At 47.3% G+C, this 23,186-nt stretch overlaps 8 protein-coding genes across 8 annotated transcripts; 3 read left to right on the forward strand and 5 right to left on the reverse strand.

Moving 5' to 3' along the window:
* Positions 1-546: 546 nt before the first annotated feature.
* On the reverse strand, positions 547-2,145 carry LOZ57_001978 (uncharacterized protein; the record flags this gene model as incomplete). The annotated part of the gene is made up of 9 exons (XM_049251060.1): positions 547-714; positions 795-1,044; positions 1,211-1,261; positions 1,319-1,439; positions 1,526-1,541; positions 1,599-1,744; positions 1,824-1,906; positions 1,973-2,001; positions 2,080-2,145. 9 exons carry the CDS (start codon positions 2,143-2,145, stop codon positions 547-549), a joined length of 930 nt encoding a protein of 309 aa, XP_049109910.1.
* Positions 2,146-2,798: 653 nt separating this feature from the next.
* On the reverse strand, positions 2,799-6,471 carry IRR1 (cohesin complex subunit; the record flags this gene model as incomplete). The annotated part of the gene is made up of 2 exons (XM_049251061.1): positions 2,799-5,890; positions 5,946-6,471. The coding sequence occupies 2 exons, from the start codon at positions 6,469-6,471 to the stop codon at positions 2,799-2,801; spliced, it is 3,618 nt and encodes a 1,205-aa protein (XP_049109911.1).
* Positions 6,472-7,085: 614 nt separating this feature from the next.
* On the forward strand, positions 7,086-8,198 carry LOZ57_001980 (uncharacterized protein; the record flags this gene model as incomplete). Its single annotated transcript, XM_049251062.1, has 1 exon — positions 7,086-8,198. The coding sequence occupies one exon, from the start codon at positions 7,086-7,088 to the stop codon at positions 8,196-8,198; it is 1,113 nt and encodes a 370-aa protein (XP_049109912.1).
* Positions 8,199-8,375: 177 nt separating this feature from the next.
* AIM6_2 (Altered inheritance of mitochondria protein 6) lies at positions 8,376-10,680 on the reverse strand (the record flags this gene model as incomplete). Its single annotated transcript, XM_049251063.1, has 4 exons — positions 8,376-9,372; positions 9,972-10,069; positions 10,136-10,510; positions 10,567-10,680. The coding sequence occupies 4 exons, from the start codon at positions 10,678-10,680 to the stop codon at positions 8,376-8,378; spliced, it is 1,584 nt and encodes a 527-aa protein (XP_049109913.1).
* A 618-nt stretch (positions 10,681-11,298) lies between these two features.
* LOZ57_001982 (uncharacterized protein) lies at positions 11,299-12,390 on the forward strand (the record flags this gene model as incomplete). Its single annotated transcript, XM_049251064.1, has 2 exons — positions 11,299-11,336; positions 11,406-12,390. The coding sequence occupies 2 exons, from the start codon at positions 11,299-11,301 to the stop codon at positions 12,388-12,390; spliced, it is 1,023 nt and encodes a 340-aa protein (XP_049109914.1).
* Positions 12,391-12,524: 134 nt separating this feature from the next.
* RRP5 (rRNA biogenesis protein rrp5) lies at positions 12,525-18,119 on the reverse strand (the record flags this gene model as incomplete). Its single annotated transcript, XM_049251065.1, has 2 exons — positions 12,525-17,567; positions 17,622-18,119. The coding sequence occupies 2 exons, from the start codon at positions 18,117-18,119 to the stop codon at positions 12,525-12,527; spliced, it is 5,541 nt and encodes a 1,846-aa protein (XP_049109915.1).
* A 384-nt stretch (positions 18,120-18,503) lies between these two features.
* Positions 18,504-20,787, forward strand: LOZ57_001984 (uncharacterized protein; the record flags this gene model as incomplete). Its single annotated transcript, XM_049251066.1, has 3 exons — positions 18,504-19,167; positions 19,224-19,328; positions 19,388-20,787. The coding sequence occupies 3 exons, from the start codon at positions 18,504-18,506 to the stop codon at positions 20,785-20,787; spliced, it is 2,169 nt and encodes a 722-aa protein (XP_049109916.1).
* Positions 20,788-21,129: 342 nt separating this feature from the next.
* Positions 21,130-23,083, reverse strand: cct1 (chaperonin-containing T-complex alpha subunit Cct1; the record flags this gene model as incomplete). Its single annotated transcript, XM_049251067.1, has 6 exons — positions 21,130-21,504; positions 21,556-22,590; positions 22,641-22,745; positions 22,793-22,878; positions 22,935-22,982; positions 23,041-23,083. 6 exons carry the CDS (start codon positions 23,081-23,083, stop codon positions 21,130-21,132), a joined length of 1,692 nt encoding a protein of 563 aa, XP_049109917.1.
* Between the last annotated feature and the right edge of the window lie 103 nt (positions 23,084-23,186).

A 23,186-nucleotide genomic window follows, 5' to 3' on the forward strand; every position in this document is an offset into this window, starting at 1 on the left:
AAGGCCTGTTGCATCCAGTTACAGTCCATGATCGTTTTTGCGGGCGTTCAGGCACTGCCGCCATCGTGCGTTCGTGTATGTTTTCACCTTGCTAAGTTATGTCATCTTTGGATATACATACCTTTTGTTTGATATGTATTTGAACACTTCTGTTGTACTTATATGTACATACATATGCCACGAAATATATTGATCAACTTATACAGAAAACTGTCGCTGAGAACATCCAACTGCAGAAACAGCATACCCCTTGTTAACACCATCTGCTTTCAATTCACACCGGGGGTATCATCATGTCAAATCTCGTTCGCACTTGAATCATGACTGGAAAAAAGCGGGCCTCGAGTTCTATATGTCCAAAAGACCATCTTAATCGTTAGGTATATACACTTACTGTCAATTGCGCTTTTAACCTGTAACGCCTCAGAAATAAAAAACGGAGCGCCATTAAATGCAGGTATATTCATCCGGCTTTTGTGCAATGAATACATAACTAACAAGAAAGGTCAGTAAATATGGTCTTTGTCGACTGATGCTAGGAAGGCATTACAAGTCCAATTCCGCATGGATCTTTTGGTTTTGAGCGTCGTTCCGCGCTCCAGCGCACATTGCGTAGACCGCTTGTTCAGTCCATCCACTTCGGGTCAACACAGCTAGCGAAGCGGCTTCCAGCACTTCCGTGAGCTGCTTTGCATTGAGCTCTCCTAGCTGTTGCTGTTCGTGTCAGGCAGCGAAGAAAATTAGCAAACACTCTTGACAGACAATCGACAAACCAACAATACAGAAGCACATACACTTCTTTTATTCTCATGCCAGTTTCCCAATGGAATCGAAAATCGCTTCATTTGGATGTTTGTGAATCCGACATCGTGCAACAGAGTACCAAACTGGGGGTCAACGCGAGTCCAAAAGCCCAGGCGCGCAAATGCCTCCATGGTCGAGTTGTCCCAGTGTTCAAGGCATGTGCCTCTGATGCTACCATCCGCAGAGTGGATCCGCGAATCAAAATCCTGGACCTCCAGCCAGCCTCCGGGCCGTAAGCAACTAAGCAAGCAAAAGAGCGGTCAGTGGCCAACATTATTTTATTATTATTGCGGCGCGAGCGGGATGCAGAACATGCCTAAAAGCTTGTTGAATTAAGTGCTTCATATCCCTTATAGCGAGTATCATATAGCGCGAGTGGATGAAGTCAAACGGGTGATCTTCATACTCCCAATCTTCTTCAACATCGTCGACGATGAAGCGGACGTTCGGGGGCACACTGTGAGTTCTTCAGCCGGGGTGTCTGGCGCTGGCCGATGGGCCGCTCTTGACTCACTCGTCAGGTTGCGTCGGGCTCAGGTCGTTTCCTATGACCTGGGGGCAGCTTAGCCGTCGGAAGCTCACTGATTGAATCAAGGAGCTGAGATGAACTACCTCTGCAGACGGGTATTTGTCGGCTATCTCGCACAAGTTAGCCAGCCAGTCAGTCAGCCAATCGTCACAGACGTCTTCGTGCCGCTTGGCTGCGGGATGGATGCGATACCGAAATTAATCGCCCACTAATGGTGAACTAGTTAGCAGTGAATTCGACCAGCACGCTCGATGTAGCAGCTTACAGCGCCAGAGCCGGTGCCAATGTCCAGCACTCGCTGCGGGTTCGAGCCTATGGGCGCGAGATGCAGCCCGCCCAGGATATGCCTGACCAGCGCGTCGACAAGGTTCAGGCGCTGCATCTCCTTGTCGTCGTTGGGCAGCAGATAGCCTGCGATCCCGGTCAGCCTTCACGTGCGCATCAGCCCATTCTCTCCTCAGCGGCTGGGCTGCGGCGGGCGGAGACTCACGTCCGCGTCGATACGCGTGGTAGCGCCGGCCATGCTCCTCGGGGTAGTTCGTTACACTGGGCTCGAGCGAGAACGACGCCGACCTGCACCACACCCATCGTCAACAATGGCTAGCTATATCAACTAACCAACTCGCCAGGAGAACCTACTTGGAATCCGAAAACGCCTCATCCTCGAACTGCGACTCGCGGCGGTTAGCATGGTGCAATGACGAGGACGGAATGGCGAGCGGCCTCGGCTACCTTGGCCCACGTACCTCTTCTGTTTCGCTGTCTCGGTCCCGCGCTGCCGCCGAAGACACAAAGGCGTCTTCTTCAGCCATGGAGAGCCACTCTCGAATACGGCGCTGCAACTCGGAAAAAGAGAGCGCGCGCGACGATAGGAAATAATACAATATTCATGCAACGGGCAAATGAGGATTGCGTAGTTACTGCAGAATGCTATATACCCCCGGCCCTATTTGCCCGCTTCGCCTCCATAAACTCTTTCATTTTCCGAAGATCTTGGAAGCTGCAGGCTGAGCACTAAGACCATGGCTCCAGAAAGCTACGTGACAAAGAACTGAGTTTCGGCATAACGTGCTCCTCACACTGAACTCAACAACACTGGCTGTGCAGACGCGCGTGGGGCTCGAACGGATCCGCATATGCGACGGCGTGTTTATGGCTTTTGCCACGCGAGATAAGAAGAGCCGGCGGGGAGATTTGTCAAAAACGAAAAAACGTATAAATCTGCCGTTAAGCCAGCGGGATCTGGCTCATCCACCCTGCTGGGAATTGCCTCCTCCGTTGTCTGATAGCAAAGCTAGAGCGGAAAGCGGCGGCTGGCCTGGAAGCAATTATTTATAGATTCATTGAAATAGCAAAAAGTAGTACATGAAGCGCAAGAAAGCATCAAGACGGAAAACACCAGAGAGGATACATCGAATCTGCAGAGTGGGCAATATCGCAAGCGCTTTCGTTTCGTCCAACACATTCAATCACTAATCATATCATCGCCGACAGGCGTGAGAGGCGAGTCGCCGCGACCCTCGGCTGCCAACTCACTATCGTTTTCTGTGGCTTCTCTAGCCCGTAAATCATCGTCATCTTCCTCCTCTTCGTCGTCTTCAACTACCATTTCCGTAGATTTAACATTGCCGTTTCTCATTCCCCCGACATTGCCATTAGAGCGTTGAGCCGGTGCATTAGCATTCGGTTTCGATGCATTTTGCGACGACGCTGTCTTGTTCTGGTCTAGATAAGTTAGAATAGCCTTGTAGTTGTGACCCAGCCGTGATTTATTCCGCAGTAATTTCTCTTTGAACTTCCCAGCCTGCGGGCCCGACGAATCTAGAACATGACCAATGATAGCCAGGACGATCTTGCCAGTGTATTGGCAAAGCTCTTGCTCAGAGAGGAGTTGTGAGCGCATACGGCGCGCACTGGACTGAACCGCATCCTCGTCGTCCTCCATCTCCTCATCAGAGCTGTCTCCAATGTCAGATTGGGAATCTAAAGGCGCTTCATCGTCTGACAGCACTTCAACAGAGTGATGTATCTTTTTCGCATAAACCTTCAAGACACTGTCATGTATACGGAATATCAAGGAAGATGTGGTCGGGGGAATGTCCTGTACGAGTTCAACGATTTGCGCGACCGTTTCATCGTCAGGGTTCGTAGTTTTGGCTGAAGCTGCATAACGCAAAGTGCCAAATGCGGTTTGCAAATCCAACAAAGTTGTAGCTGCGGCTATCCTTATATGGCTGATCCCTTTCCCCTGCTGCATGATCGCCGTGAGTGTGGCAAGAAATGATTCTCGGCGTTCTGATAGAGCTTCAAAGAATTCTCCTGCTAAAGGTGATTTTCTCGAAACGCCAGCACGGAGCAACTGGACTTTCCACATGAAATAAACGAGCAGGGTCTTGAACGTACTAGTCAGTAGTTCACGTTCTAACGAAATGACCTCCTCGTCGGAACTATTTTCGCGTAGTGCTCGTTTCGTCAGAGACAATAATACATCGACAAGGGGCTGTGTTTCGAGCGTCTTTTTCCTCGTGTTCTCGGCCGATGATTCCAGTATCGATGTGCAATCTGAGATACTGACTAAATTCGAGATTCTCATAACCGTGTGGGAGAGAGAGGTAAGAGTGCTAACGGGGAGAGTGCCGTTATCCTGGACATGTTTGTTTGCCACAACTGAGCGTAGTGAATCCAGCGTATCGTCCCATAGTTCCTGTACTTTATTCTCCATCGCTTCCTTAAGCTCATCGGACGTACGAGCATGAAGGAACGCCGCAGTGGCTTCGGCGAGCACGACTCGATCGGAATGTGTCAAGAACTGCTTGTTAATGTTATTCAGGATCTCAGCATATGATGCGGCATCCTTTTGCAAGTCTTGGATGAGGTCTAGATTGACGAGATGCTCGAGTTTCAACACTGCCGACGCAGCTTCTGGGACAGCGCCAAACTTGTTCAGAAGTTGAGGTATAATCTGTGCAAGGTCGTGGGCAATAGTTTCTTGCCTAGCTTCCATCATCTCCACTGATTGCTTCGTTCTCCTGCCTTTCTTGTCTGTGTCCGATTTGGAAACCTCCTGAATGTGAAGCTTCACTGCAGCGCTTAAGACTTCTAAGAGAATCGCCTCTTGGCCCTCATCTAGCTTGAATAGTTGTTTGATGGTATTGCTGGCATCCTCACCCTCTGATTCTGCAATTTGCGAGTGATCATAAAGTAGGTATCCTGCCAAAGACTCCCATTGACTTAATTCCGGGAAATGAGAGAATATGCTCTCCGTGGCGAGCGCAAATCTAGATTCCAGATGGCTGGCAAAAAGATTTTTTCTGGTTGAGATATCCTGGTCCTCCGCCAGCTCAGACTGCTGCTCATCGTAAGCTTGGAGCATATCGACCAGGCATTTATATTTTATCCACGACTTTTTGGGAGATTTGAAATCCTCGTCATCATCTTCATCAGCAAATGACTCATTAAGTTCTTCCTCTAGACCTTCAGTTTGTGCATCGTAGACATCTTGAATGTTGGCTACAAAGAACTTGCCAGCCGCTTTACGTACGCGTGCCTCACTATCAAGAACAAGTCGCCCAACACTGTCAATGTCGTCTGGTTCTAGCAATCCGGCATCACGGATAAGGTCCGATAATTCAACGGCTGCCGCCCTAACACTGGTTTCAGCATCCCGTACGGCCATTTCCACAAGTCTAGGACGAAATCGCTCGGTGAAAGCTTTGAGTCCGGGAATATTATCCTTGTTTTGAAACAAACGGTAAAGCTGATGAACGACAACTGATCGTGTGTGAGGGACAGTATCAGACAACACCCAACCTAGGTATCGAAGGTACTGTCCTTCAAAAAATACCTGCCTGTAGGTGGCAATCCAAACACCAAGAGCGGTAATGCACTCAGCTCGAATTTTTGGATCAACGTCTCGGTATCGATGAACGAAGACGGTATCAAAAGAATCATGAAGAAATCCGTCTATTGTCTCAAGCTTTTGTTCGTTTTCCTTTATCTTTGTTTGCAAAGCCCCGATTCTACCCTTGTTGGTAGTCTTTTTCTTTTTTTCTGTCTCAAGTTGTTTCCTGGTATTCGAGAGCGTGGTTGAAACCTGTTTCGCGATATGGCACATGCTTGTAGCAATGGCGAGGGAAATTGTCGTCGCAGTATGCCTAAATGGTCGAATAGGGGCGGAGGACATTGAGGTTATCCAGGCCTGAATGTTTTCCATCAAAGCATTGTCGGTATATAGCACCGATGAGCTATGTATTGTCCGAACGAGAGAGTCGAAAAACCCGGTTAACACGGACTGGAACCCTCGAAATTTTTTAGATTTCGATACAAGGGGATATTCTGTGATGCTTTGCGACTGGTATTCTTCCTGAAGATCATTCAAGCGGCCCGCGACATTGTCTACGTCCTCTATGTCGTGTTCATCAACCTTTAAAACGGTCCCCGAGCAGCGTAGAACAAAGTTGACCAGGTCACACATCGCATCAATGTTGTGTTGTTCGTATTTTGTAAGCCATTCCGCAGCGACGGCATCGGTAGTATGGCCTCTGGCAAAAACCTCAGCTACAGCAAATGATTTAGCACGATGTTCCTAGTTTGCAATTTTTGGGGCTCTCACCATATAAACCCTCTTCGCCTGCAAATCCACTGGGTCGGACACGCGGTTTCCTCGGCCTTGAGGGAGCCTTTTTCCCACCATTGAGGAGAGGGCGAAATGCGAGTTCCGCTTCAATGCTATTTGCCATCTTTGGTTTTTTGGCTGCGCGTTTAGCCTTCGAGGGTGCATTCTTAACCCCATTCTTGACCGTTTTCTTCGAGGCCTTTTTTGTAAGTTTTCTCCTCCGTTTCATTTCTTCCTCGTCAGGCCCTTCCTCACTACTCTCTTCATCTTCTTGGTCTTCATCTCCAGATTCCTCACTGTTTGCGGCTCCTGCGTCCGATGCGCCACTCTCATCATCCCCGGCGCGTGAGCCAGTGCGCTTTCGCTTCGTCGAACTGGGAGTAAAAGTTTGCGAAGAATATAGTTCTGGCTTTCGGCGAACACGTCGAGACTGTCTCCGATTTATTTCTTCGGCGCCTTGCTCATCGGGAGCGTCGGAGAGCGGGCTTGGGTCGCGATCGCTGTCGCGCGCGGAGCCTTCCATTGGGAGTATCCTGTATGTCGGCCGTTAAATTATGCAAGAGAGGATAGCCGTCCAGGCTAGATTTCAACGCGCAGAGTCCAAGGCGGCGGCCTTGTTTGGATGGGTCGGCAAATTGGACGCGACGAGATCGGGAGTTTTCGAGACGCGTTATTAGTTTCCTGTGTGGGGTGGAAGCACAGCCTTTCGAGGCTGCCTAGGGAAGTGAAACAAACAGAACAGCACTTCAACGTCTCAAAAACAATTTCTAGCCGGGTCGCAGCGGGCAGGGCGGAGATGTGTGGGTGACAGAGAGCCGGGCGGTGCGATGCTTTCGTCGGTCTCCTTTTCTTGCTAATAAATCGTGTCACGACAGCGGAGCGGCGTATTGGCGGCGTAATGTACTGAAACATACGCCCGTTGCGCCGCAAAACTGCCGATATAGATCGAAACGCTACGTATTGGTATTCTACGGCTCCTCCTGGCAACTCCGCGATCTGTTCAAAAGGAAGACAACAGGGGAACGGCTGCCCTGACATACACTCCTCAGCACAGAACAGAAACTAGCCTTTGCCAGCTCCAACAACGTCCATGGCTGGCGGCTTCTATCTCACGGTTCAACACCATTTCTATCCGCCATGGCCTCCAATATCTTAAACTCTCCATTCTCAACCGCGATCCCTCCAGGCCATGGCAAAGTTGTGCTCTCAGTCCTCCCTCCTGGTATTCCATCTCTCAGCACCCTTTCGTACAAATACCCCCTAAAGTTGATTTCGCGTGTGTCGACCTGCAACTCTGAGACATCCACTGTTAGCCCATTACACCTATACGTGCTCTCATATGGCGGTGGATTGTTACCAGGGGACCATATCAACGTTTGCATAGAGTTGAAACCTCACAGCAAACTTGTTGTCACTACACCTCAAGGTAGTACGAAAATATTCAAGACCGAACCTCGATTATCGCAGAAAGGCAGCCCCCCTGGGGTTGCAGACAACCTAAAGTCCGATAGAAGTCAGCAGATAGTCAACGTTGATTTATGCCCTGAATCTAGCCTGTGTTATCTACCTGACCCGGCCGTACCATTTAAGAACAGCAAATATGAGCAGATTCAGCTATTTACCTTTCTCGAGGGAGAATATTGCGGCTCACAGGAACCCATAGAAAACGAACTACCGAACAGGAAATCGCGCCGACCAAGCCTGTGTATCCTCGATTGGGTGACGGAGGGACGTAGTGCCAGAGGCGAAAAATGGTCATTTGATCTATGGCATAGCCGTAATGAAGTATGGGTCAAAGATTGCAAGACAGGGCGAAAAAGACTTCTTTTTCGCGACAATTTAACATTGAGCAATGAAGCAGGACCATCTGACCCAGGCGCTGAAAATCGAGCACACCCATTAGCAATGCCTCCTTCTATTATTGCTCGGACTGCTCCACACACTGTTCTAGGCACTTTGATTCTATACGGTCCCCTGTTTGATTCACTCTCTGCATTTTTCATGAATGCCTTCTCCTCAGAACCTCGAATTGGAGCTCGTAACTGGTCTTCTAACAAATCTTCGGATGAACAAAGCGCCCAGAAGCCTCCTATTATAACATGGACAGCAGCACAGGTACGGTCGGGCTTTGTGCTGGTCAAATTTGGCGCTCCAGATTTTGAATCGGCGAAACGGTGGCTAGGTGGTATGCTCCGAGAAGAAGGCAGTATAATGAAGGAATTTGGTGATGAGGCGTTGTCTTACCTTTAACGCCATGTGGATAATACTTGCGCTGTTCATTTCAGTTGTTGGGTTGCTGAACGACCTTGCATGATTAGATGATATGTTATGATACACTTTCTATTTCTATGCAGATATGTACTTTTTCTTAGATCTTATCGGAGGAAAATTGGACCCGTGATGCCCTTCTATAAACGCCGGGCCGTATTAAGCATATTTTGCAAAGCTAAGCCACCCATTATTTGCGGCACTTTGTAAATCATCCACGTTCAAAATGTCTGCGCCTTCGCGAACAAGCTCCATCCAAATTCGATTGCGGAGAAAGTGTGGCCAGATAGGGGTATCCCAATACCGTACTTTGAGGCCGCGGTCGTGAGCACTTTTTATTTGGCGTCTTACAATGTCCCGTTGTGCTTCCGACAATCGAAAGTTCCAAGGAAAGCCAACGGACTTGAAAAAAGAGGATGATGCATAGTAGCTATTCTTAAAGTTGTAGGAACTATTGCTATTCGAGTTTTCAGTGTCAATTCCTGGAACCTTAGAGCTACTCAATTGACTTAGGGGCGCGTCGAGAAAAATATCCTGGTAAGTAGAGTTGGCCGTAACAAGTTCGAATGGAGCATTTCCAGTTGCAACAACCGTAATAGGTCTTGTCAAAACAGTCGTCCCGTTAAAATGGGTAAGATAGCCCTGGTCACGGAGCGGGAGTAGCTGTGAAATAAGGTAGGGCCAGATATCATGCCCCTTTGTCTTGAAGTCCACAAGGAGTACAATCGTCTGTTGAGGCGCCGTATCAAATACTCCCTTTGGAACTGTAGGCTTTATATGGCGAAAATGAGTAACGGAGTTTTGCTTCTCAAGAAGGTCGAGAAGTGGTTTGATATAGAGGTTCGCCAGTGTTCTGTTGTTGACAAGTGACGATTTACTATGTCCAACGTACAGGTCGTTATCAAAAAGCCAGACATCTGCCTCGACTCCAATACAGCCTGCTTGGATGGCAGAGAAAAGAGGAACTCGTCTCCAGTAGTCATTGTGTGAGTGGCAGGGCAAGGGTATTATACCAGCTGTTCGGTTTGCAGGCCATTGTACGGGATGTTCGCTAGGCTCGCCATATTTGCTCCAGTAGTCTAAGAATTTATCGATATAAATGGGGAAGAACGCTACAATCACTCCACATAGTAGGGGAACCAGCTGGGCTACGCCGCTATAACTACGAGGTCAGCAAGCTCGCAACTATAAGGGGTGAATAGGAACGAACAGCATTCCGAATAAGCCCATCATCAGACAGACGATGGATGGAGCTGGCAGTATCTAAGCTCCGTTGACAAACACACCCTATTTCCAGCTGTCTATTTCGTCAGTCTCTCCAAACGCGTTATTGCAGTCAGCCCCATTTCCATTAACTAGTTAAGCAAGCTGCAGACGGGGTTTGTAACTATCGTTGCGATGGCTGGTTAAGTAACTTAGGCACGGAGCACCCAACGACGCAACGAACTGTTGGAGACCCACTGCCCTTGGTGACATCGCAAGTTCACAACCAATCTTACATGCTCATTGAACTGCAAATGATTTACAACCTCAAGCTGCGATTGAACTGCATGCATCGGCGCATCGTTATGCCGCATCGATGGCACAACCTTCTAACTAGGCGAACTGGTTGAATTTTCCTCAAGGCAACAGAATAGCTACACATGCATATTGCCGTCGCGGAAGTTGTCTTTGTCAAAAATTTTCCATTCGGCCAAGACAGGATTCTTCCTCCATCTCCTACCGGTTTCTAATATCGGGGTTCATCTCGTGTACCAGAGGTGCTTTTCTTCAAAAGCCACATCACTTTCCTCCTCCTTGAGAGGCAAAGTAGAAGATCTCCAGGTGTTTGACACCTCGAGCGTGTCGACGACCTACGCACTCAGAGTTAACTTGTTAGTTTTAAAATAATATCCCATGGAACTCTCAAAGATTAATACCTTATTGATTCTTTTTTGGGCATCCTCGATGGCTTTCTGTAATTCATGGAGACGCTGGAGAATCGCCTCCAAGCTGCTAGTGATCTGAGTATGCTTCTCCACCCCGTCGCACGCAGCTTCTGTCTTGATACCAGTTGCCACGATACTTTTGTATCGAGTTTCATACGGGTGGTTTGCGGCGCTGGCCGCTCGTTTAAACTCAAGCTCTCTTTTTTTCAGCTCCTTTTTATACGCAGCATGTTTATCCTTGAACTGCTTTGCTTTCTTTGCCATTGCCTCCTCAATCATACCTTGAATTAAAGCATTGGGGCTCTTGTTCTTCTCATCAAGACGGCTGAATAATTCATATGCTAGCGGCCAGAGTGTCTCTGGGATCTGCTAAGTGTTAGAATAATCTCAGGGTTTTACATTGCTAGGACTTACGGCTTCACATGCTCTGAAGCGTGATCTACACAGCTCACAGCCTCCTGTTCGTCGAGGGACACATTTGTGCTCGGGGTTCTTGGGAAAGATGTGACAATAGAAAAGACGCAAGTGGTGTTCATTTTTGGAATCTGAAAACTTGTTATGGCTCTGGAAAGAAGCAAGGGTATGATGGTAGAAAAATGGTGTCTTGATATTGGAAAGACCAAAGTATTTAAATTGCAGTAATCACAGCTACTTAAGGACTAATATATATGGTGTCAATATGGTATTATACTTTATTGACATCGGATTCTGAATTGTCTATTGAAGATATATACATCCTCTGACCGTGGAACTGTATGAATGTGTGTTACTCCTGTGTTGTTTTCATAATGAAACTAAAGGCTGGTGCAACGCTAAAAAGGAATAATCATGGGCTCCTGAGGAGTGACAATGTCAAGCAAAATGACAAGATGATATTGTGGCATGCTTCAAAGGGGTATGGGGCCGCAGGTTGAATGTATCGAAATATGAATACGGGCGTAAGCTTGCTCCCTGAGGCGCCGATATTTGGGGCGACTGTTAGGCACGCCCGCGCGTAAAAATAGGGGCCGAGTGTCCGGGGCTAGGCGTGGAGACAAGCTTGTATCATATGGGACGATACTGTACTAGCGTGTCAAGCAACAACTTCTGACTAAGTTAGCCAATTGATCAATTCGAGCAGCTGTTCTTCAAACACGAAAAGCAGCTCTAACACAATGCCCCATAAACATAAGAGAAGGCGGAATGACGATGGGTAGGCTTATGAACCTCGATTTTGCGATTCTTCTCATATAGGAGAGAGTGCTGATATAGTCAACATTAGGGATCATTTTGATCTGCCACCCTCCAAAATTGCGAAGGCTCTTCCTCCGCGATTCGGCGGAAATGCAAGCGGTAAAAAGGACCAACAGGGCAAAAAGGTGAAAGAGGCAAAAAATGCGTCATATTCTGAAAATTTCGGCGACGACACCCCCCGGGAATTTGCCAGAATGATGCGAAAATATCAGGAGTCTCTCATAAAACCCTGTTCAACAAAAGTAGTCGACGAAGGCTCCACGCAGAAGCGCAAGAAACGAACGGGTGGTTCCATAAAACGAGAGGAAAAGAGCAGCTCCGATTCTGCGGGCAAGATCCCTAATGACGCAAATATCCCCAAACTCCTCCCTGGCGAAAAGCTCTCTGAATTCGCCATTCGGGTGGATCAAGCCCTCCCTCTTTCGGGAGTTTCGCGGGCGGCGGGGAATAATCGTTCTAGCAAAGTAGATGCTGATATTCGTAATATACGGGAACACCGCCAAACAAAGCACGAGAAGCGGCTCCTACGATTACAAACCCAATGGCGAAAAGATGATGCAAGGATACGGGAAAAAGAGGAAGCAGAAAGAGAAGAGCGAGAGGCGCAAAATGAGGAAGTAGATGAAACGTGGAAACAGTGGGAAATGGAAGCAGGAAATGGAAAAAGGAAAAAGAAGAAAGGGAGTAAAAAGAAGAGAAAGAAAGGTGGCGAGGACGCCGACGATGTTGGTGTTCCTGAAAGCGATGGGGATGATGACCCTTGGGCGAAGCTGAATAAGAAGAAACGTACCACACGACCCATGAATCCGTTCGATGTCGTTCAGGCGCCACCGGAGAAGTTGACAAGTGTCCGAGAGGTGTTCAAAGTACATGGAATGGCTGGTGCAAAGGTGGATGTCGCAAACGTTCCCGCTGCAGCTGGAAGCTTAAGGCGGAGAGAGGAACTGGCAACCCATCGTCAAGACATTGTTGATGAATATAGACGAGTCATGGCGGCGAAGAGAGGTCAATAGGCCCTCCTAATCTACTAGATACATACCTGCCTGCACTATTGAAGTGAAAAGCTCAATGCTGGTTACAGTGGATATACTTTAGAATAGAGAAACCAAGAAAAAATTTATTTTTAGAATGGTCAGCTTGTCGGTTGCTAGGCTTCTCCCTTAAGCGACTTGACATAGTCTGCCGCTCTCGCCTTAACCTCATCAACCATTTTGCTGTTTTCACCTGACATCTTCTCTTCAAAGGCAAGCCATTTCTTGAAGAAAAACTTGGCCTGTTTGTCCTTTAGTCGTTTTTTGTCAGACTTGGTGCCATCGATATTGATACCGTGACCAATCCCAAGAGCCCGCTCAAATATTCTTCTGACTTGTTCAGCGTCGCCGACTTTCATTTCGAGGTCAAGCAGGATGTTCCATATATCAACCCGCTTGGGGAATGCAGAGATCAGTCCTTCGAAAACAGTTCTACCACGTTCAATATCGCCGTTTGGTGATCGGAATTCCAACTGTCCAAATTTGGAGGTTAATTCAATATGTGTGTGCGCAGGAAGCGATTGAATGGCTCGGGGCAATAGAGCTCTGCCCCTGTCTGGCGCAGCCATAGTATCGAAGAGGAAGTTAGCGTAGTTCAAAAATAGATTCGGAGACTGAGAGAATTTCTTTTTGAGAGCTGATTGGAAGATCTCGTCGGCTCTCTGGCGAAGGGTTAGTATTAGAAAAGAAATATCAACAGGGAGTTTTGTACATACTTCCGGTTTGCCAGACTGGATGAAAATGCTTGCCATTCTTTCATGTATCTCCTGTGCATCATTATACTGACACGCTCGCTTGAAAACCTCGTCAAGACTATCATTGGTACCAAAGGTATTCTCTAAGTTAAGCATCGCAACCCAGACGTTGAATTTTTCTGTATCCTGTCCGATGCCGATTGACCTCAGAGCTCGTTCAGAAATTTCCCGAGCTCTGTCAACTTCTCCCAGTTCAAGATGGAAAGCCATATATTTTAACCAAAGCAAACTTGAATCAGGATCGCCTAGAAGTAGTCGTTCGTAGTCCGCCACTGTTTGGGGTCCATTTGTATCAAGATCGCCGGTTCTATCGATTTGAATCTCGGGTTTTCGGCGCTTTTTCTTCTTGAATGAACCCTCATCATCCGAGTTGAATTCTGGGAAGGCATCGTCGTTCTGGACCGGATCGGCATTCCCTGTCCAGTCGAAGGCACCAACATCCAAACCACCTTCTTCCATGGCATCATCTCTGTCAGACATGGATACGTCATTATGTTCATCTAATTCATCTTCATCTGCATTGTCCATTTCATGAGAAAAATGTCCGCCGTCCAACATGATGTCCGCATCATCATCAGAGAGGCCATCTTCACTGGCATTATCAAGAGCTACTCCACCAAATTCATCATCGCTGCTTGACTCCTCGTCGGTCTCGGCCATATCCAAATCACCATCATCGTCATCTTTGAAATATGCCGCTTTTAACCCGAGAGACATCCGGTCCTTCTCCAGGTCGATATTGAGAACTTTGGCTTTCACCAAATCGCCTTCTTCATAGAGTTTACGGGCATCTGCAACTTTATGTTCTGCCATTTCACTTCTATGACAGAGGCCACTGAGATTCGCCGACCCGTCAATTGTAATGAAAGCGCCAAATTCTTCAACTTTTCGAACCTTCCCAGTGACTATTTGTCCTTTTTTCAAATCCTTAAGCCTCATTGGAGCTTTATAATCCGGGTGAAGTACCGAGCGCTTTAAACTCATCTGAATCTTTTTGGAATCAACATCCACTAGGGTTACTCTTCCTTGAACGACTTGATCAACTTGGAATTCGTCTTGCCATTCTTTGATATAGGAATCGGATATATCCGAGACACGAACGTAGGCCGTTACGTTATGACCAAGGGCCACGAATAAACCAATATCAGCGACTCTTCTGATGAAACCACGAACAATAGTGTTGACATTAACTTGCTGAATGGACGTAATTTCTGGGTCTTCTACCGGAAGAGATGAACTAAGGATTTTAGATGGGCGGACGGAAAGAGTTATTTTTTTATTTGGCGCATCAATAGCCACAACGCAGACTCGGATAACCTCATTCTTGTAGAAATTCCCAGTATTTACTTTTGAATAGTCATCGGCCATGTCCATTAAGCCAATCACGCCCACAAGCGAGTTATTGAGCTCAACGATGACTTGGCGCTCGGTCACCTTTGTTACTCTGCCAAGAAGAATCATGCCTTTCGAAAGATCAGATATTGCCAGCACCTTCGATGACTTTCCGTCGCTAACTGTGAGGTCCAGGCGATTCTTGTCCACATCAACTGCGGTAACGATGACCTTTAGAGCAGATCCTATTGGGAACGAAGTTTTGATGTCACCTGCAAGAGCCAAGTCGTGGGGGATATCCGTAATTCTAAGCTTTCCCCGTACATTTGGGGAAACGTTCAGCCACAAACAGCCGTCGGCTATATTATTGACATATCCCAACAATAAATCTCCAACACACAGTTTTTCCAAGGTTAGAGGTTCAAAAGTTGGGCAATTCAAAGTGCTTGGTTTGGCCGAAAGCTCGAACACTGGCATTTTTCCTGACCGATGGCTGATTGGGAGAAACTTATGAGTTCGCGCATCATGAATACCCAAAATTTTGACAGGCACAATCTGTTTAGGTTTAAAAAGGCGTAAAGGCCGCTTTCGGTCTTTTATATCTTCCCATTTGTCAAATACCTCGGACACATCTATTCGACCGTGGATATTGTCTGCAAGGAGTACATTAAGCTGGGTATCCTTCACCGAAGTAATTTTCGCCTTGGTACATCTTCCAAGCTCAAAATCGCTGGATGACTGGATATCCTCGTCCACAGGATTGTTGACAGATACCGATGCTGTTTTCATTTTTTCTTGGCGAACGTCTGATTTCTCACTCTTGTTGTCTAATGGTTTTAATGTTAAGATAAATCTTCGGACATCTTGCTCGATAAAAGAAACAGAAGCAGTAATCGGTTGAGTACGCGCAAAACCAAAATCAGCCTGGTCCACAAATTCATCGGTCACCAAGCGCTTTGGAAGAAACCCTGTAAGGCCTCCTAGAAACTCAATGAATAGGCCATCTGATGTGATGTTCTTCACGAGCCCTGTTACGCTGGAGTTCAGCTGGATGTCCTCGAACTTTACGGGAAGCTTCCCCTGCTCAAGGGCCGTCTTCAGGCTTGGTTTGTTAGTAACTTGAATGAGTCGGTGGGCTTTACGGATATTCAGCACCAATAAATCTTGGAGTTTCTGTCCAACTCGAATACGGGCAAAATTGGAGGCGGATTTAGAAGTCGATAAATCCGAAAATTGGTCGACACTAAGCCTGGCTATCAAGCCATTGTTATCAAGTTTAAGAAGTAAATCGTCGCTGGACTTCTCAAATACGGTTCCTGAAACAAGAATGCCTGGGTGCACGTCGGCGAAAGCAGCCTTATAAGTTTCTGTCACTGTCGACGGGTCTTTGCATGATACCACTAATCTGTTCAGCTCTGCATCGATGCTTAACACAGTGACATTTACAACTTGGCCAACCGTAAAATGCTGGGAAGGATCTTTGATGTATGCTTCACTCATTTCCGATACTGGCAGAAAACCTCGAACAGCGCCATAGAATTGAACGACGGCACCATTCGGCTGGATACTCACGAGGGTACCCGGAGATTGATTTCCAGGGGAAATATCTTTATAGTCTTTCCAAATCGCAGCATCGCTATTCAATAGCGATTTTTTCAGTGTTAACCGTAACTGTCTCTTTTCCAAATTGGCGGACAGGACTCTGACAGTTACCTGTTGGCCTTCGCGGAACTTTTTCTCCGGATGTTGTAGCTTCGTGTCTGCCATATGCGTCGCTGGAACTAGACCACTGACGCCATCAGCCAACGTGATTATCAGCCCATCAATACCGCCAGGCCCAATCAGAAGTCTCTGTATAGTTCCTTTTGCCACTGTACCAACATCAACATCCTCAAGTCGTAGAAAAGGCTGCTCGATGACCTTCCTTTCAAAAGACAATAGATACAAATTATCCAGAGCGTTAAAACCGATGACACGGCCCTCATGGGATGACCCAATCTGGTAAGTGCCTTCGGTTGACGATAGGGCGGAAATCTTGCCATCTTTAACTCTAGAAATATGAACAAAGCCCTGATATCCGGTTGCGCCCAGCTGAACATAGAGACCTAAAGACGGATCAACTCTTGTGACCCGAACATCAGAAATTATAGCAGAAATATTCGGCCTATCGGTTGGAGGTTCGTCTGTGGAAGTTGGTGTAAGTTTGAGCACATGGTTGAGTATTGAAAATCCTAGTTTAGGAGTACCGTCTGACGGGTATGTGCATATAATCCTCCCTTGAGCTTTCATGCCAGGCCGATATTTTTGAGTAAGATCTTTTTTCTCGTCAGTTGAACCAGAATGCACGGAATCGACCACAGCATCGAGCATCCCCATAATTTTGCCTGCCATGCCGGTTGGAGTGACCTCTGTTAGCAGAATTTCTGCCGCGGTGCCTGGGAGAAAAGAGAGGATGGTAGGAGCAGAATCGAGATAACGCAATTTCTTTGAAGGTGCTATTGTCTGAGCATTGGCTGAGAGCTTTACAACGCTACCGCTAGCATTGTGGCCAATGACGATACATAAGAATACCGATCCCTCCCTAACTTGGGATATCTTTACTCCTGATGGCAGTTCCTTAGAAGACATGAAACCTCTTGCGTCCCCGTCATTGAGACCAAGGTCCATAATAAGGCCATAATCCTCAACACTGATCACTGAAGCTTGTACCATAGAGTCAACTACCATATCAGATCTTGAAAGGCCCGAATTTGCGTCTCGAGGATTTATTGATAGTTCAATACGCTTTTTAAGTTTTCCGGATTCGTTGTCGCTTGTAGTCGAAATAACGGATGTTCGAAGATATTGGCCAAGTTTGAAGTAAGTTTTGAGATCAAAGTCATCGTCGTCGTCGGAATCCTCTTCGTCGTCATTTTCCACATCTTCCAACAACTTCTCCACCTTGTTCTTTAATAAGTCTGAGATAGCGGTCCAGGATACATATCCTGTCAGGTTGTTTGGCAGTGCTAGCGATATGTCGTGAACACCTATGCTGGATATTTGACCCAGAAGTTTGGACCCCGCTTCAATTCGCTAGAAGTGGTGTCAGCACAGATTCCTCACTTTCGTATAGAGCTGATTAAATACTTTAAAGCTAAGACTCTCAATTCTGGGGCCTTCTGGTTTTACAGAAATTTCAGTCGACTTCTTACTCTTCTTTCCTTTCTGCTTCTTCCGTGAAGGTATTCTATCAACGCCGTCAGCTTCGCGAGTTTCTTTGTCGAACTCCGAGTAAAGATCGGATATATCGCCAGCTGTGCCGCCATTTTGCTCGAAAAGTACATCTCGAGTCGCCTGTATTTGGATTTGTTTTCGCTCTAACGGTGTCAAGGCGTTGTTACCGCCGCGAGGGAACGCCGGAGCTTCATCACGTAGGATAGAAACAATGGTAGGTTTTGAAGTCAAATTTGACAGCTCTTTTGACTTCTTTTTACCGTCGTTTTGTTCGGTTGCTTTGCTTTCTAGTTTCTTTCCTCCACGATTCGCAGTCTTCTTCGTCTCATGTTCCGAGACCTTGACTCTTTTTTTTGAGGGGCGAGAACTCTTCTCTTCCGGAGCATTTCCCTTTCGCTTGACGGAGCCCATTATGAATGCTCTTACTGCACCGTATCCATCGTGCCGAGTTTCAATTGCTCAAAATCGGGTTAATTCTTGCTGCCGCACGACCTCAATCGACGGTTTCGAAGAGAATTTCTGCCATTACATACCGCTTATGAAAATCGATGATTAGTCATCAAGAGCTTAAGTGGATTTAAGGTTTACGGCACGTGCCCGACCCGCGTCGCGCACCGCCACAGGAACGACACGCGAAGGTGGCTCAATCAGGCATTCGCGGGCGCGACGTGAACCTCCACGTCTCTTTTCGCTTGATTTTTGCATCTCCACGCTATTCTTCTAGCCTACAGCAGTACTTATTTTGTCTATTCAAATGTTGCTAGTATCGTCCTAATTTTAGACTTAGCTGTGGAGATGGATATGTCTAATGCTCTACGTGAAAAGCAACCCAGCAAATTGAACGAATATCCTGACGCTCTGCCGTCCTCTCCACCTGCTGCTCTCTTTGCCCCCCAAGATGCCCTACCCACATCCCCTCCATCGCTGAAACCGAAGAAGCGCCCGCCAGTGACACCTAGGTCTTTCAAGCGTTTTTTCACACCCAGGTCATCTCTCAATGGCAGTAGTTCAAGGTCCAGTGTCCGAACAAATCGGCATGCTCTGAAGAATATATTACTCTCTCCTCCGTCATCCCTGGACCGCAAAGGCCCAGCATTTCCTAAAATACCAGCCGATAGTACATTTTTATTCAGACAGCCGCGTGATTCGCCCCGCACTCCTAAGAAGAGGAAGCTCTCCTTTCTTGCTTCTAGCCCGCCCTTACAATCGTCCCCATTGAGGCGGGTTCGGATTGCTCCTGCAATCTTCATTGACCCAATTGATAGAAAAGACGATATACAGGAAGCTACTCTCTCAGGCGATATAATACCCGAAGAGCCAGTCGATAAAGAACTTATTCCAACTCCCATACCCCTGCGACGCTCACATACACTCCATAATTCAGATTCTCTTCTACTACGCAGCCTCGGCACTACGAGGCCATCGCGAGTAACTTTGACGGCATCTTCTTACGGTACAGGTTCGTTATGAATAGATGGCGCGCCACCTACCAGACGCTAACCGTTCCCTGTACAGCATGGCAAGACGAAACGGCAAATTTTTATAGTTGCCCAAAAGACATTCATCAGTGCTGGCGGGAGGATCGTCCAACCTTACCATTCTGTACAGCAGCATGTCACAGTAAGTAACAGACTTGCTCTTTCTACTCCATCCTATTCAATGTCGCCTAATGAGTGTAGCAAATTCCTTGGTTGCAATAGGTGATGAAGAAGGGGGCATACGTATTATAGACTCCGCAAAAGATGACAAGCTTGGTTTTTCCAAGACATACTTATCCTTTCAACCTCATATGAATTCTATCATGGATTTAGAATTTTCCTCTGACGATAAGCTCTTGGCAACGGCATCAGGAGATCAGAGTTCTCACATTATTGATATGCCGACTCAAACGGCAGTATACTGCTTATCAAAACATTCATCTTCTGTGAAACGGGTGCAATTTCAACCTGCGTCGAACAACAATGTTGTAGCAACCTGTGGTCGTGATGGCAGTGTTAATATTTGGGATCTCAGATGCACGGCGTTCGATAAGCCTTCACTACGGCTACGTTGCTCGCTTGCGTCTGATGATGATGATACGAGTCGATTATCCACGGCCAAAATGAAATACGCTCAAGTTTCAAATTCCATCAGGGGAGCGCATGCAGACTTAGTTCGAAGGGGCCCTTCCGAATTGCAGCACCGGGATGACATATCCGTTACATCTATATCCTTTCTTCAGCCGGGCCGGGAGCATTTATTTGTGACTGGATGCGAATCAAATGCCTGTGTCCGGCTTTGGGACATGCGGACAAGTTACTCTATACGTCGAAAAATGTCGACACCGCTCTCAATCACGCGACAGCCCGAAAGCCACTCCCGATATCGACAATTCGGCCTGACATCGATGGTGTTTAGTGGGGATGGAAATCGATTGTTCACACTGTGCCGTGATGGCACTATATACGCTCACTCTACTCCCCATCTGATCCTAGGCAACTCCGGTGAATTTTCGTCACCGACGGCACCATTGCGACGCTTTCCAGCTGATGAAGCTAAAACAGGCCTCGGCCCTCTTTATGGCTTCCGCCATCCCCGCCTTTTAGTTGCTACATTTTTCATCAAAATCGCCCTCCGTCGAGCCCATGACGACAAGACAGAACTTCTTGCAGCTGGAAGTAGCGATAACTGCGCGGTCCTCTTTCCTACTGATGAGCGTTATTTCGAAAAGTTTCCAGCAGCTCCAGAAACGCAGTCGTTACCAGCATCCCAGCCCGCTGTTCCAAAGGGATTTGCCGCACGGAGGGTAGGCTTGCGAAGAACGAACTCTGGATCAAGCCTATCAGAACGATTAGAACATGACATCCCGATATATCAGCATGGAACGCCGTTGATAGAGGGCCACCAAAAAGAAGTGTCGGCGGTTACATGGACACATAACGGTGATTTAGTTACTGTAAGCGATGATTTACATGCCAGGTGCTGGCGGGAGGGTTCCGAAGCAAGGGATTTGAGAACAGGTGGAGAGGGCGAAGGAAAACGATGGAATTGTGGGTGGGCAGAAGTGAGCGATCCGGAATACGATGAAGAAGAGTGCTGAACGATTCAAGTTTCATTTCGAGAGGCCATGCAGAAAATTCTTGATTTTCCATTTAGCGATTTTGATAAGTCTAGGGCGCAAAAAGTCCGGCGTTTGGACTGGAGTTGTTGCACTTTGGATGAGTACATGAAGCATTAACTGCTGCATATGCCGCGTGGTTGTGGTCTCCCGGCAATGAATTTTGAGCCCACGGCCGCTTCAAATCATGGCCTCAAATGAGAATAATGATTTGTAAGAGAATAAGAAGAAACGAATTTGTTCATTACCCATCCATTTCCTTTGATTCAACTAAGCCGTAAATGCAATTGCCTTTTTATTCAGTCAAACACTGGGACTAAAAATCTAATGACCATGCCCATCATCTTCCGCCTTTTGTTCCGGATCCAACTTGATAAGAGTATCAATTCTCATAATCGCAATGCACGCTTCAACCGCACTTTTAAGCTGTTTTATCTTACTCATGCTCGGCTCCAAAACACCTGCCTTGATTGAATCTGCCACTCTGCCTTTCATTAGATCAAGGCCGTAGTTTTGGTAGGCCTTTCGCTGCGCAAGAGCCTTTTCCTCTTCACCAGCCCGAGATTGAGATGCGGCGTGACGGCGGCGTAGCTGCGAAATCAATTCGGTAGAGTCCTTTGCTGCATTGACACAAAGTGTTTTGGGAATGATGAGGAGGGACTGGGCGAATTCTCCAATGGCTTGCTGCTCTCGTGAGTTCTAGAAAATATGATTAGCGCGTGATAGAGACAAGACCTCAGCTCCACTTACCACTGTGAGAGCAAAGTACTCAAGGTATATATGAAGCGCAGTTTCCACTGCACCGCCACCGGGAACAATGCTTCCGCTCTCAAGAGTTCTTTTAACAGCACAAAGTGAGTCATGAACAGACCGTTCCATCTCATCCAGCTGGAAATCATTCGATCCGCGTAGGATGATGGAGGCGGAGGTGTGTGCTTTTGTGCCTTTAACGAGAATGCATTCGTCATCGGAGATTCGTTCTTGAACCACTTCGTCGGCACGGCCCATGCTGGAGGGTTCAAATTTCTCATCACCATTGAGATCGGATAGAGTACTGAGCAGGGTAGCACCGGTGGCCTTTGCGATTCGCCGCAAGTCTTCCTTTTTACACCGTCTAACGGCCATAGCACCCCTTTCAACAAACATCTTGAGACATAAATCGTCGATTCCCTTGGTCGTGAGAATTACATTCGCACCGGCTTTTAAGATCATTTCCACACGTTCCAGAACTATTCCGGACTCCCGTTCCCGAATCTTTTCAAGCTGCGTTGGGTCTTCCACGGTAATGTGGACTCCGAGTTTCATCCTTTCCTTCTGTAAATTCATATCAAGACAAGCGATTTTCGCATCGACAATTCGCGTGGGCATGGCTTGCGAGGCCACCGTGCAATTCAAGGCATAACCGCTGACCAACATCGATTCGGTAGCACTCTTGCCATGTGCTTTGAGGATATTTACTGCTTTGACGGGATACTTGATTTCGCTCCTTGGACTCAAAGTCTTGACCGACGATATGGCATCAACGACCATATTGGCAAAGAAGTCTGCATCTGAGCCAATTATCTTGCTTGACATGGATGTCTTAGCAATGTTTATCAAGCTTTCCCTTCCAAGCGTCTCGACTTTGGTGCTTATATTCTCATTCATATATTTCACCGCCTCGCGGAGCGCTAACCGGTAGCCAGTAATGATAGTCGTTGGGTGTATTCGGTTTCTCATTAATTCGTTTCCTCGGCGAAGAAGCTCGGCAGCAATAAGGACGACAGAAGTAGTTCCATCTCCCACCTGTTGCTATCAGAAAATGTCCATTCAATGGTCTGGAAGGATCACCCCACCTCCTTGTCCTGCTGTTGTGCCAGGTCTACGAGGATCTTTCCAGCAGGATGTTCGACGTCCAGCAGGCTTAGGATGGTTGCTCCATCATTAGTTACGGTGACGTCCTAGTACTGTCAGCAACTGTGGTCTTGGTTCGCAGGGTTCAACGTACGCCGATGTCGTCGACCATCATTTTATCGAGGCCAGAGGGGCCGAAAGAGCTCTTGACGACATTTGCAATGGCTTGAGTAGCAAGTACTGCACAAAAATTAGAAAACAGAGCTCTAAAGTTTGATTCTGAAGTAGTCACAAACCATTTTGGTCACGAATATCCTGCCCTGAGAGTTTCTGACCCCCGAGAACTGCAAATGAAGATTAGCGACACGCGGGATATTCCTTAGGGACGAACTCGTAGCGTACAGAGAGTGCCAGAGTTCCGAGACTGCTCGAAAATAGCGGCCATCTTGTGCGGATTGAACGTAAGCCCTGGCGACGGTAGATGGTACGAAGCTCCCCTCCCTGTGTTGTGACGGGCGAGGGAGCTTTTTTGGGTGGTGAGCGCCAAG

The sequence above is a fragment of the Ophidiomyces ophidiicola genome (assembly GCF_022830035.1).
Source record: "Ophidiomyces ophidiicola strain CBS 122913 chromosome Unknown scaffold_5, whole genome shotgun sequence".
Taxonomy (NCBI): domain Eukaryota; kingdom Fungi; phylum Ascomycota; class Eurotiomycetes; order Onygenales; family Onygenaceae; genus Ophidiomyces; species Ophidiomyces ophidiicola.